The sequence below is a fragment of the Rana temporaria genome, chromosome 9 (assembly GCF_905171775.1).
Source record: "Rana temporaria chromosome 9, aRanTem1.1, whole genome shotgun sequence".
NCBI classification, from domain to species: Eukaryota; Metazoa; Chordata; class Amphibia; order Anura; family Ranidae; genus Rana; species Rana temporaria.
The window spans coordinates 168,210,387-168,222,442 of record NC_053497.1 but is presented as its reverse complement, the minus strand read 5'-3'; the positions used below and the strand labels follow the sequence as shown (position 1 = coordinate 168,222,442).

The 12,056-nt window shown below is 45.7% G+C and overlaps 1 protein-coding gene across 2 annotated transcripts in view; it reads right to left on the bottom strand.

Moving 5' to 3' along the window:
- Positions 1 to 12,056, bottom strand: part of LOC120914307 (chromosomal protein D1-like) — a 68,268-nt gene that overhangs the window by 20,052 nt on the left and 36,160 nt on the right. Inside the window, exons 7-8 of one of the 2 annotated variants that reach the window (XM_040324950.1) lie at positions 9,246 to 9,416; positions 5,670 to 5,831 (exon numbers count right to left, since the gene is read on the bottom strand). In XM_040324950.1, coding sequence (XP_040180884.1) covers positions 5,670 to 5,831; positions 9,246 to 9,416 — 333 coding nt within the window. The remainder of the gene's footprint in view (positions 1 to 5,669; positions 5,832 to 9,245; positions 9,417 to 12,056) is intronic. The other variant, XM_040324951.1, reaches the window with a different exon arrangement.

Genomic DNA, 12,056 nt, shown 5'->3' with positions numbered 1-12,056 from the left:
GAGCGGCTATAAACGAATAGCCGCGCCGTCGTCCCGGATCGCTCCCCGAGGGAATCCGACCGCCGCATGTAGCGGGGGGGGGGGGGGTCCCGATCGGACCCCCCACCCGCTAGAAGGCAAGGACGTACATGTACGCCCATTTGCCTGTACGTGCCATTCTGTGGACGTACATTTACATGCGGCGGTCGGGAAGTGGTTAAAGGAACCAATTAAAAAAAAAAAAAAAAACCTTTACAACCCCTTTAAAAAGACATTAATGCTTGATAAGGCTAAGAAAGCAGCAACAGGTGGAGAGAGAGGCATACAACCCTGACAGGGATAGAACCCTTCCCCGCTTTGCCGAAAAAGTGGTTTTTAGTGCTGTCAGAATACACTACTGACCAATCGGCTTCTGTCAAACAGGGACAGTCACAGACTGATTAAATTTGACAGGTCCCTGCTGAACTGGCTGACTTGTAATCCATCTATGACCAGCATTAGGAAATACACCAACACCTTTGCAGCTGATAAAAGGGTAGTCCCTTATCCTCAGTCACAGTATATGCCGCCATTATTATTTTATCCATTTTCACCGTTTACATTACAACTAATCGACTACCTACAGCTGAACACGGATATAAAACCATTGCTTCCATCTCCAGCTTTAGCTTTGAACCTCAAAGACTTGAAATGAGTAGAGGCAAATATTACATGAGCACACCCACAGCTCTCCCTTTAACCACTTGCTTACTGGGCACTTAAACCTCCTTCCTGCCTGGGAAAAATTTCCAGCTTTCAGCGTTCTTACGCTTTGAATGACAATTGCGCGGTCATACAACACTGTACCCAAATGACATTTTTATCACCCCCCCCTCCCCTCCACAAAGAGAGGTGGTATTTAATTACTGCTGTATTTAAAAAAAAAATTAAATATTTTTTTTTTATTTCCGGTCTTTTTTCAACATTTTGTTATATAAATTTGTAAACAGGTAGGCCCGGATTCACAAAGCACTTACGCCGACGTCTCTCCAGATACGCTGCGCAAGTGCAAATATGCGCCGTCGTATCTATGCGCCGGACTCAGAAACCAAGATACGCTTGAAAATAGGCTTCTTTCGACCGACGTAACTTGCCTACGCCGGCGCATATTTACGCTGGACGTATTTGGCGCTCCCATTGATCTTCTATTCACATATGCAAATGAGGGACATACGCCGATTCACGAAAGTACGTCCGAAGCAGTGCGCGTAAAGTCATACGTCCGGCGTAAAGTTATGCCCCATAAAGCAGGTGCAACTCAGCAGCATCCATGCAAATGGCTGTACCAGGGAACACAAGCCGATTTATTTTACGTAGGACGTGAATATGACTAGGCGTAGGTTACGTTCACGCCATAGGCAGTGATCCAGCGTATCTTAGGGAGTCGTTCCGACGTGATTGTGAGCATGCGCACTTGGATGCGTCCACGGGACGGCGCATGCCCCGTTCATTATACGTATCTGTCTGAGACTCAGCCCATCATTTGCATGGGGTCACGCCTCATTTGCATGGCTCACGCCCACTTCCACCTACGGCGGCTTATGCCTAGGAAACCCAGCGCAGATTTGGCAGCAATGGCTTTGTGAATCCAGTGCTTGCCTCTCTGCGCTGCGTCGGCGTAGCGTAAAGGAGATACGCTACGACGGCATAAATATGCGCCGATGTATGTGAATCCGGGGCGTTATTTTTCTCCTTCTTTGATGTATGCTGATGGGGCGGCACCGATAGATGGCACCGATAGATGGCAGTGATGGCAGCAATTGGCACCAATAGATGGCACGATAGATGGCAGTACTGCTAGGTGGCACTGGTGGGCATTGATAGGTGGCACTGATATGCACTGGCAGTTGGCACTGGTGGGCCCAGATCCTTTTCGGGACCGACGTCCCTTTCACAGAAGCCGGTGATCAGCTTTTTTTTTTTTCTCTTCGCACTGTCAGAGCGAGGAAAAAAAAAAAAATATGATCACAGATCTTCTGTTAACATCACGTGATCAGCTGTCATTGGCTGACAGCTGATCACGTGGTAAGGGAAAGAAAGCATAGGGGAGGACGTCTACTGACACCCTCCCGGCAATGTAGGTCTTCGTTGTATATAGCGTGGATGGGAAGGGGTTAATATTGTGGGAGCAGAATGTGCAACTCCTAAAATAATAATAAATTAAGAACACTGGCCTTTACGACCTCTTGACATTTTGTTAGGGTCATTTACAATCCCTAAGTGGTACCCTGGAACTAATGCCACTCTGTTTGTTATACTTCCCTGTATACCAAGTACTTTTCTTTTACTTTAATTTTATTAAAGCGGGGGTTCACCCTAAAAATAAAAAAATAAATTCTAACATGCCATCTAGCATACTAGCGCGAGCTACAGTATGCCTTTATTTTATTTTTTTGCGCCGTACTCACTGTTAAATCGCGTAGTCAAGTTTCAGTCTAGTAGGCGTTCCTATGCAGGGGGGAACATGATTGACGGCCGGCTATGGCGCGTCACGCTTCACGGAAATAGCCAAAATAGGACTCGGCTCTTCACGGCGCCTGCGCAGTCAGCTCCTAGTCTGTGCGCAGGCGCCGTAAAGCGCCGAGTCCTACTCGGGAAGCGTGACGCGCCATAGCTGGCCGTCAATCATTGTCCCTCTGCATAGGAACGCCCATTCCCCGCGGGGAGTCGGAAACTTAACTCCGGCATTAAACAGCGAGTGCGGCGCAAAAAATAAAGGCATACTGTAGCTTACGCTACTATGCTGGAAAACATGGTAGAAACTTGCATTTTAGGGTGAACCACCGCTTTAAGAAGAAAGATTGTCACTTACATAGTACAAGAGGATTATACAACAACAGAAACAAAACTCAAAAGGAGTTTCTCTCTGCAAATATTAAAGAGGTTGTAAAGGTACATTTTTTTCCCCCCTAAATAGCTTCCTTTACCTTAGTGGAGTCCTCCTTCTCTTACCTCATCCTTCCATTTTGCTTTTAAATGTCCTTATTTCTTCTGAGAAATCCTCACTTCCTGTTCTTCTGTCTGTAACTCCACACAGTAATGCGAGGCTTTCTCTCTGGTGTGGAGTGTCGTGCTCGCCCCCTCCCTTGGACTACAGGAGATTCAAGACGCCCACTAACACACAGCTCCTTTCTCTATCTGCAACGTAGAGAGCCTCCTGACTCTCCTGTAGTCCAAGGGAGGGGGCGAGCACGACACTCCACACCAGGGACTAAGCCTCGCATTACTATGTGGAGTTACAGACAGAAGAACAGGAAGTGAGGATTTCTCAGAAGAAATAAGGACATTTAAAAGCAAAATGGAAGGATGAGGTAAGTGTAGGAGGACTGCACTAAGGTAAAGGAAGCTATTTAGGGGAAAAAAATAAAAAATGTACCTTTACAACCCCTTTAAACATTTATGGTGGTTGTAAAGCTTAAAAATGGCGGCGCTTTACTGCCGACGCCCCCAAACGCCTCAGTGTGAAAGTAGCCTTAAGCCTCATACACACGCTCGGACTTCCATCCGACTCTTCCGTGGATTTTTGTCTGAAGGGCGTTGGCCGTGAACTTGTTCTGCATACGCACGGCAGGACTTTTTCAGCCAACATTCTTTACCGCCATCCTGTGGGTAAATTCTGCTATTGTTGTCTGATCTTTAGCATTGGTTCTGAGCATGCGTACTTTGGACTTTAATCCGATGGACTTTTGTACACACGATAGAATTAGCCGACGTAGGACATTTGTTGCCGGAAAGTTTGTCTGTTCTCACAGCGAACATTTGTCCGATAAAAAGGCAAAAAAGAATGTCCGATGGAGCGTACACACGGTCGGATTGTCCGATTAAACAGGTCCGTCAGACATTTGTTGTCAAAAAGGTCCCATCGTGTTTATGGCCCTTAAGGCTGCATTCACATCTAGGCGGACGAAATCGCGGCGTTTTGTCGCCGCAAATCGCGGTAAAAATAGCGGCGTTTTGTACCGCGATTTGCGGCGACAAAACGCCGGTATTGTCCGCCTAGATGTGCCCCAAGATGACCCCCTCTATGGAGATGATTGCCATCTCCTAGCCGAACGCTCGAAGACGCCTGAAAAAAAGGTCCGGGACCTTTTCTCACGCGACAGGCGTCCGGCGTGGAGATGTGAACCATCTCCATAGAGGGACATCTGTTTTCAGCCCTCTGGCGGCAGCGGCGTAGCGCTACAGGCGTAAAAACGCCTAGGTGTGAATGGGGTCTTAGTGTCACATTTGTCCATCGCAATTTTGCAGTCTCTCCAAAAATTGCCGATTGCCACCATTACTAGTAAAAAAAAATCTATTTATCGATCCCAAAGTTTGTAGATGCGATAACTTTTAACCGAAAGAAATATAGAATAGATTTTGACCTAAATGAAGAAATTCTATTTTTTTTTTTTTGGAAAACTTTTATAGCAGAAAGTAAAAAATTATGTTTTTTTTCCCCCAAATGTATTTGTTCTTGTTTATAGCGCAAACAAGAAAAACTGCAGAGGTGATCAAATACCACCAAAAGAAATCACTATTTGTGGGAAAAACAGGACATAAATTTTATCTGGGTACAGTGTTACACAACCGCAAAATTGTCAGTTAACCACTTAAGCCCCGGACCTTTAGGCAGCTAAAAGCCCAGGCCAGGTTTTGCGATTCGGCACTGCGTTGCTTTAACTGACAATTGCGCGGTCGTGCGACGTGGCTCCCAAACAAAATTGACATCCTTTTTTCCCCAGAAATAGAGCTTTCTTTTGGTGGTATTTGATCATCTCTGCGGTTTTTATTTTTTGCGCTATAAACAAAAATAGAGCGACAATTTTGAAAAAAATTCAATATTTTTTACTTTTTGCTATAATTAATATCCCCCAAAAATATATATATAAAAAATATGTTTTCCTCAGTTTATGCCGATACGTATTCTTCTACCTATTTTTGGTAAAAAACAATCGCAATAAGCGTTTATCGATTGGTTTGCGCAAAATTTATAGCGTTTACAAAATAGGGGATAGTTTTATTGCTTTTTTTTTTTTTTTTTTTTACTACTAATGGCGGTGATCAGCGATTTTTTTCGTGACTGCGACATTATGGCGGACACTTCGGACAATTTTGACACATTTTTGGGACCATTGTCATTTTCACAGCATTGTTTATTGTGAAAATGACAGTTGCAGTTTGGGAGTTAACCACAGGGGGCGCTGAAGGAGTTAGGTTTCACCTAGTGTGTGTTTACAACTGTAGGGGGGTGTGGCTGTAGGTCTGACGTCATCGATCGAGTCTACCTATAAAAAGGGATCACTCGATCGATGACGCCGCCACAGTGAAGTACGGGGAAGCCGTGTTTACATACGGCTCTCCCCGTTCTTCAGCTCTGGGGAGCGATCGCGAGGGGGCGGCTAGAAACGAATAGCCGCGCCCTCATCCCGGATCGCTCCCCGACGATTTCCGACCGCCGCATGAACCGGGGGGGGGGGGGGGTCCCGATCGGACCCCCGACCTGCGGAAAGGCGGGGACGTACATGTACGCCCATCTGCCTGTACATGCCATTCTGTGGAAGTACATATACATGCGGCGGTCGTTAAGCGGTTAAAGCAACGCAGTACCGGGGTACCTTCTGGAGCTGAACAAATTAATATGTGCGCAGTGAAGGCCTCTGATTGGTTACCTCTTGATCTGGACTTGGTACTTCTGAAAAGCTCCCCTTCTTCCTTGGTCTACCTCTTGGTCTTTTTGGAGTTAAAGACATTATTAAAGTAGATTTGTGCAATTTATTCTTCTTTGGGCGTCCTCTCTTTTTAACTTCAAAGGTCCCTGACATAAGTGCGGACTGAAAAAAAAAAAAAAAAATAGTTTGATGCACATTTTCTAGCCAAATCACATATAAAAAAAGTGTACCTGTTTTAAAGAAAGCAAGGTTTCAAAGAGGGATGACGAGGATAGTAGACACAACCCTTTCAGTTGCAAAACGATTACAGTAAAACCTTGGTTTGAGAGCATTTTGTAAGATGAGCAACATTTTTTATAAATTTTACACCTTGATATACAAGCGATGTCTTGATATAAGAGTAGCGTCATGTCACAACTGAGTATAAAATAGAAGATAGGCGCCTCTAAGTGGAGCAATATGGTTACATTTATTGAAGGTACAACATTTAGCAACTCACATGGTTGATAATTAAAAGAGGCACATCTAAGTATGCAGGGATCCGGGGTAAAGCGATCCACATAGACCAGGGATATGCAATTAGCGGACCTCCAGCTGTTGCCAAACTACAAGTCCCATGAGGCATAGCGAGACTCTGACAGCATCAAGCATGACACCCAGAGGCAGAGGCATGATGGGACTTGTAGTTTGGCAATAGCTGGAGGTCCGCTAATTGCTTATCCCTGACCTAGACCAATCCCCTGCACCGCCATTGATGTCGTCCCTTCCACGAGCGGTTCAAGCCTCGCTTTCCGATCGCTCTACTGCAGGGTAGCCTTCCCGGTCATGATTGCAGACTGACGGCGGTGAGAGTCAGAGGTGTGGGGGATGGTCTATGTGGATCACTTTACCCCAGGATGCCTGCATATTTAGATGTGCCTCATTTAATCAACCATGTGAGTTGCTAAATGTTGTACCTTCATTAAATCTAACTATATTGCTTCACTTAGAGGCGCCTCTCATCTCCTTTATACTCTGGAGCTCCTGCTGGATTTTGCTTCTAATCCCCTTGGGGAGGCTTCCATTTGTGGATGGACATTTTCTAGTCACATTGCTATAATCTTTTTATATGGACTATAAATTGAAGGACCTATGAATAAATGGTTGTGGAACGAATCATCCCAGTTCCCATTATTTCTTATGGGAAAATTTGCTTTGATATACAAGTGCTTTGGATTACAAGCATTCTTCCGGAACGAATTATGCCTACAATCCAGGGTTTTACTGTAGTATATTTTATTATTTCTTATTTCCAGGAAATTATTAGAAGCTCCCCAAAAGAGAAACAATAAAAGCATTTATTTCGGTACACGGGGGACCAGGGTTACAACGCCTCTATCTCATGATTGTAGTGCTTTCTCCATCCTTGTTGGAGATTTTAACCACTTAAAACCCGCCTACCGCATATATTCTGTGGCAGGGCATCTCTATTATACTGTACGTGGTTTTATGCACTAGATACTGTGGGCGTGCGTGTTCAATGCAAGGAGGGAGGGGGAGCCAATTTGCAGGTCTGGCAGAACCGCCGGCCACCCGCGATTGCACCACAGAGAGGCAGAATGGGGATCTGCCCATGTAAACAAGGCAGATCCCAGTACCGACAGGGGAGAACATGGAGATCTTCCGTTTTTTTCTAAATTGTCTAAATTTTTTGTTTCTAGTGCAAAAAATAAAAACCGCAGAGGTGATCAAATAGCACCAAAAGAATTTGTGTGAAAAAAAAAAAAAAAAAAGACAACAATTTTATTACAGCGTCACATGCCGTGCAATTGTCAGTTAACGCGACACAGTGCCGTATCGGAAAAAATGGCCTGGTCATTAAGGGGGGGGGGGGGTAAAACCTTCCGGTTAACCAAGATCCTGTATGGCTACCAGGAAAAGTTGTATACAGCAAGCACTAAATTCCTACCTGGCTACCTCTTGCCGCCTTACCTCCGCACCAATTCCAGAATTCGCCCCTTACTGACCAACGACATCACAAAACAACGTATTCCCTCCTTGTTTTTCTCCCGCCTTGACTCCTGCAACTGCCTCCTCACTACCCTACCTTTACACAGGCTATCCCCAGGGCCCTCTTAATAGCATCATGGGCCCCTGGGCAAAGTAATGCTCTGGGGCCCCTACAATGATGACAGTGCAGGTAAACAGACATCAAGTAGGTAGGAGGCAGACTGCCTCCCCTGTGTATCTATCACTCTCAGTGCCATCATGGGGCCCCCAATTATGGGCAGCGTGGGCTCAAGGACCAGCTGCTTTGGGGAAAGTGCAGGGGCCCCCCATGCAGCTGGGCAGTGCCCAGGTGTGCCCTCTCATTAAGACAGCCCTGGCTATCCCTCTTCAGTCTATTATGAATGTTGCTGCCAGGCTAATACACCTTCCTAACCATTCCATGACTGCCGCTCCTCTCTGCCAATCCCTTCCCTGGCTTCATCATATAAAATTATCAATATAAACCACAACATACAAGGCCAACATCGCCCCCAGCTACATCACCAACCTCATCTGTAGATATCGCCCAAATTGTTCCCTCCGCTCCTCTCAGGACCTCTCTGCTCTTTAGCTCCTTTGTCTCCTCCCCCCATGCTGCCCTCCAAGACTTCTCCAGAACCTCTCCCATCCTCTGGAACTCCCTGCCCCAGTATCTCTGGTCAGCCCCTACCCTATACTATGTGATCACTGAAAACTCACTTATTCAGGGAAGCCTACCCCACCTCCTCCTAAGAACTGTACCCAAGTCACCTGCAGCAGAACACCCCCCTGCAGCTATTACCTTTTCTACCACCCCCTCCCTTTAGATTGTAAGCTCCACTATCAGGGCCCTGTTATTCCTTCTGTATTGTAATTGTACTGCCCCCTCCACTTCTATATTGTAAAGTGCTGCGTAAACTGTTGACACTAAATAAATCCTGTATTACAATAATAATAATTCCTGATGTGGTTAAACCCTTTCCCACTCGGTTCCCAAAAAATAAAAAGTCTCGACTGAAGTTTCCAATTTTTATCCGAAACTAGGGGAAGGGGGCATGTGCCCCAGGCCCTGCATCGAGAGGCGGCGCCACCCCCATGTTCCAGGGGGCCCGTGTGGCCTCCCTGTCACACCATGGGCGGAGACACAACCACACACACACACCGATTGGCTGTAATTTCCTCCCGCAACAGCTGACAGCCAACTTCTCCTTCTGGCATTCAGGGGCTGCAGGGGAAAAATACAGCCAATTGGTTCTAGTAAATAGAGCTCCCATCGCCCCTCCTGTCCAGGGTTCTAGTAAATGCCACTCCCTCCACCCCTCCCGTCCAGGTTGCACTTCTTTTTGCTGCACAGACTCCCCCTCCAGTACTGCTGGCATCCCTCCTTTCCCGCCAGCTGCTTCAGGCGATTGTTTCAGGATGGAGAATGGGGGAGTGGGCCGGTAAATATGTCATTCACCAGCCCCTTCCTTTTCTGAATCAACACAGTGAGTAATGGGTAGCTTCGCCACTGCTCACGAGACTAATGTGTGCAGAGAGTGTGCATTGTGGAGGCATCCGATTGGTTACCTGATCATCCTGATTATCCTGACTTGGAGTTTCTGAAAAGCTCCCCTTCTTCCTCGGTCTCCCTCTTGGTCTTTTTGGAGTTAGAGACAATATACCAGAGTGGTGCAATATAATCATCTTCTTTGGGCGTCCTCTCTTTTTTAACCCAAGGGTCCCTGACAAAGGAGCTACCTGTAACAAAAAAATAAAAATAAATAATTAAAAGACGTTAATATTTAAAAAGAACACTTGTGATATAGCCTGGGGGACATTTATATCTAAAGAGCAAACTTGCTTTGGTTTTGGGTAGAGTAGTTAAAGTGATTGCAAAGGCTCACTTTCCCCCCCCCCCCCCTATAAAAACAAGAAACATGTTATACTTACCTCCTCTGTTGCAGTGGATTTGTACAGTGCAGCCTGCATCCTCCTCTTTTCAGGTCCCTCTTCTGTACTCCTGGCCCCTCCCTCCTGCTTAGTGCCCCCACAGCAAGCAGCTTGCTATGGGGGAACCCGAGCTAAGAAACCGCTCCGTGTTCATTCAGATAATGGGCCCCAACCCACCCCCTCTGACCCGATTGTCTAGTTGACTGAGTGACAGCAGCAGGAGCAAATGGCGCAGCTGCTGTGTCTCAGCCAATCAGGAAGGAGAATCTTGGACTACACTCCTGGACATCGCTGGATACAGAGGGACCTCAGCTAAGTGTTTTGGGGGGGGGGGGGGGGCTGCTGCTGCACACAGAAGGCCTTTTATCTTAATGCATAGAATTTATTAAGATACAAAAAAAAAACTTCTGCCTTTACAAACCCTTTAATGGATAAAAACCAAATAAATGTTTGTGTTTTTTTTATGTCTCATTGGGGAGAATTTCCCTAAAGCAGCTTTCCACCCAAAATTGGAACTCTCGCTTAAACGTTTTTTTTTCCCGACAGGTCCCCTTCCCCACTTCCAGAGACATGTCCTGGAAGTTCGGCACCCCTCCTCCTTCCCCCGCTGCCGGGCCAATTAGAAAGCGCAGCACGCTTCGCACATGCGCAGTAGGGAACCAGCAGTGATCCCCGATTCCCTTACCAGAAATGGCGGCAGCAGCACCCGAGAGTCAATCCGAAGATCGGCTGTGGTGCCTACACCGTGGGTTCCCTGGACAAGTAAGTGCCCAATATTAAAAATCAGCAGCTACAGTATTAGCAATGTCCCCGCAGATCTTCTAAAGCCTGTAGGAACAAGTAGAATGATCTTACTAGATACTGGTTACTCTGAGCAGTATTGAATGGGCTCCATGATGACCAAGATGGTGGATGTGCATGCATGTGGCTGGGCGGGGGGGGGGGCAGTGTACATGCCTCAAGTGGATGAGACGTGCACTTCTCCCACCCACTCCTGTGGATGCCCTTCCCTTTCCTGTGTTGTCATTTCACATGGAGGAAGCGACTGTCTGTTGGGGCATGAATGACTTCCTGTTTGTCATTCCTTTTGTTGCCTATGAATAAAAACCAAGTGCCTGTGCTAGGGAGAGAGGCAGTCGGGCTGTGGAGCCAAGAATGTGAGGATGGTGGTCATGTCTGTTTACTTATATGGGAGAAAAGGGTTTACCAAGATGCATTATACCAAAGGGCTAAAAGGGCGCTCCATTAGCGGTGTATAGGAACGTCTGCCTCTCCTTGTCATCCTCCCAGACATGAGGGGGGGAATTAACAAAATGTAATAAAGATGTAGAAATGTGCACGTGGATGCACTTTAATCAATGGAAAAATGGTGTTTGGTGCACTTTAACCTGAGTACTCACTACACAGAAACACTCCACTGACACACTACAATATACTGCATTAAACAGCACATAACGCACTGAAATATACTGCGCTACACGTGCAGCAACGCACTGAAATATACTGCACTAAACGTGCAGCAACGCACTGAAATATACTGCACTAAACGTGCAGCAACGCACTGAAATATACTGCACTAAACATGCAGCAACACACTGAAGTATACTGCGCTAAACGTGCAGTAAGGCACTGAAATATACTGCACTAAACGTACAGCAACGCACTGAAATATACTGCACTAAACATGCAGCAACACACTGAAATATACTGCGCTAAACGTGCAGTAAGGCACTGAAATATACTGCACTAAACGTGCAGTAACGCACTGAAATATACTGCACTAAACGTTTTTATAGTTTTAACACCCCCCCCCCCCCCCAAGGGCATTACTTAACATTTGTCAATGTTGAACCTCATTTGCCATCTAGTTGCCCACTCCATAAATTTTATTGGAGGTCCACTTCTAAGGTTTCAATATCCTGCTGTGATGTTATTACTAATTTTTGTGTCATCTGAGTTTTTTGTTCACGTTACATAATATTTTTTATAGGATGTCTTCCACCAACACTTGATGGTCACTTCATTGGTTTAGGGTAGCGCTGCATTGTTTTTTACTTTTTGTTTTTTCTACTGCCAAAAAGTAAACTTAACCACTTGCCAACCAGGCCAATTCTGACATTTCTCTCCTACATGTAAAAATCATCACTTTTTTGCTAGAAAATTACATAGAACCTCCAAACATTATGTATTTTTTTAGCAGAGACCCTAGAGAATACAATGGCGGTCTTTGCAACTTTATCTCGCACGGTATTTGCGCAGCAATTTTTCAAACACGATTTTTTTGGGGAAAAAAAGTTTCATGCTTTAAGAAAAAAAAAAAAAACAGTAAAGTTACCCCAATTCTTTTGCATAATGTGAAAGATGAAGTTACGCCAAGTAAATAGATACCCAACATGTCACGCTTCAAAATTGCCCACACTCGTGGAATGGCACCAAACTTCAGTACTT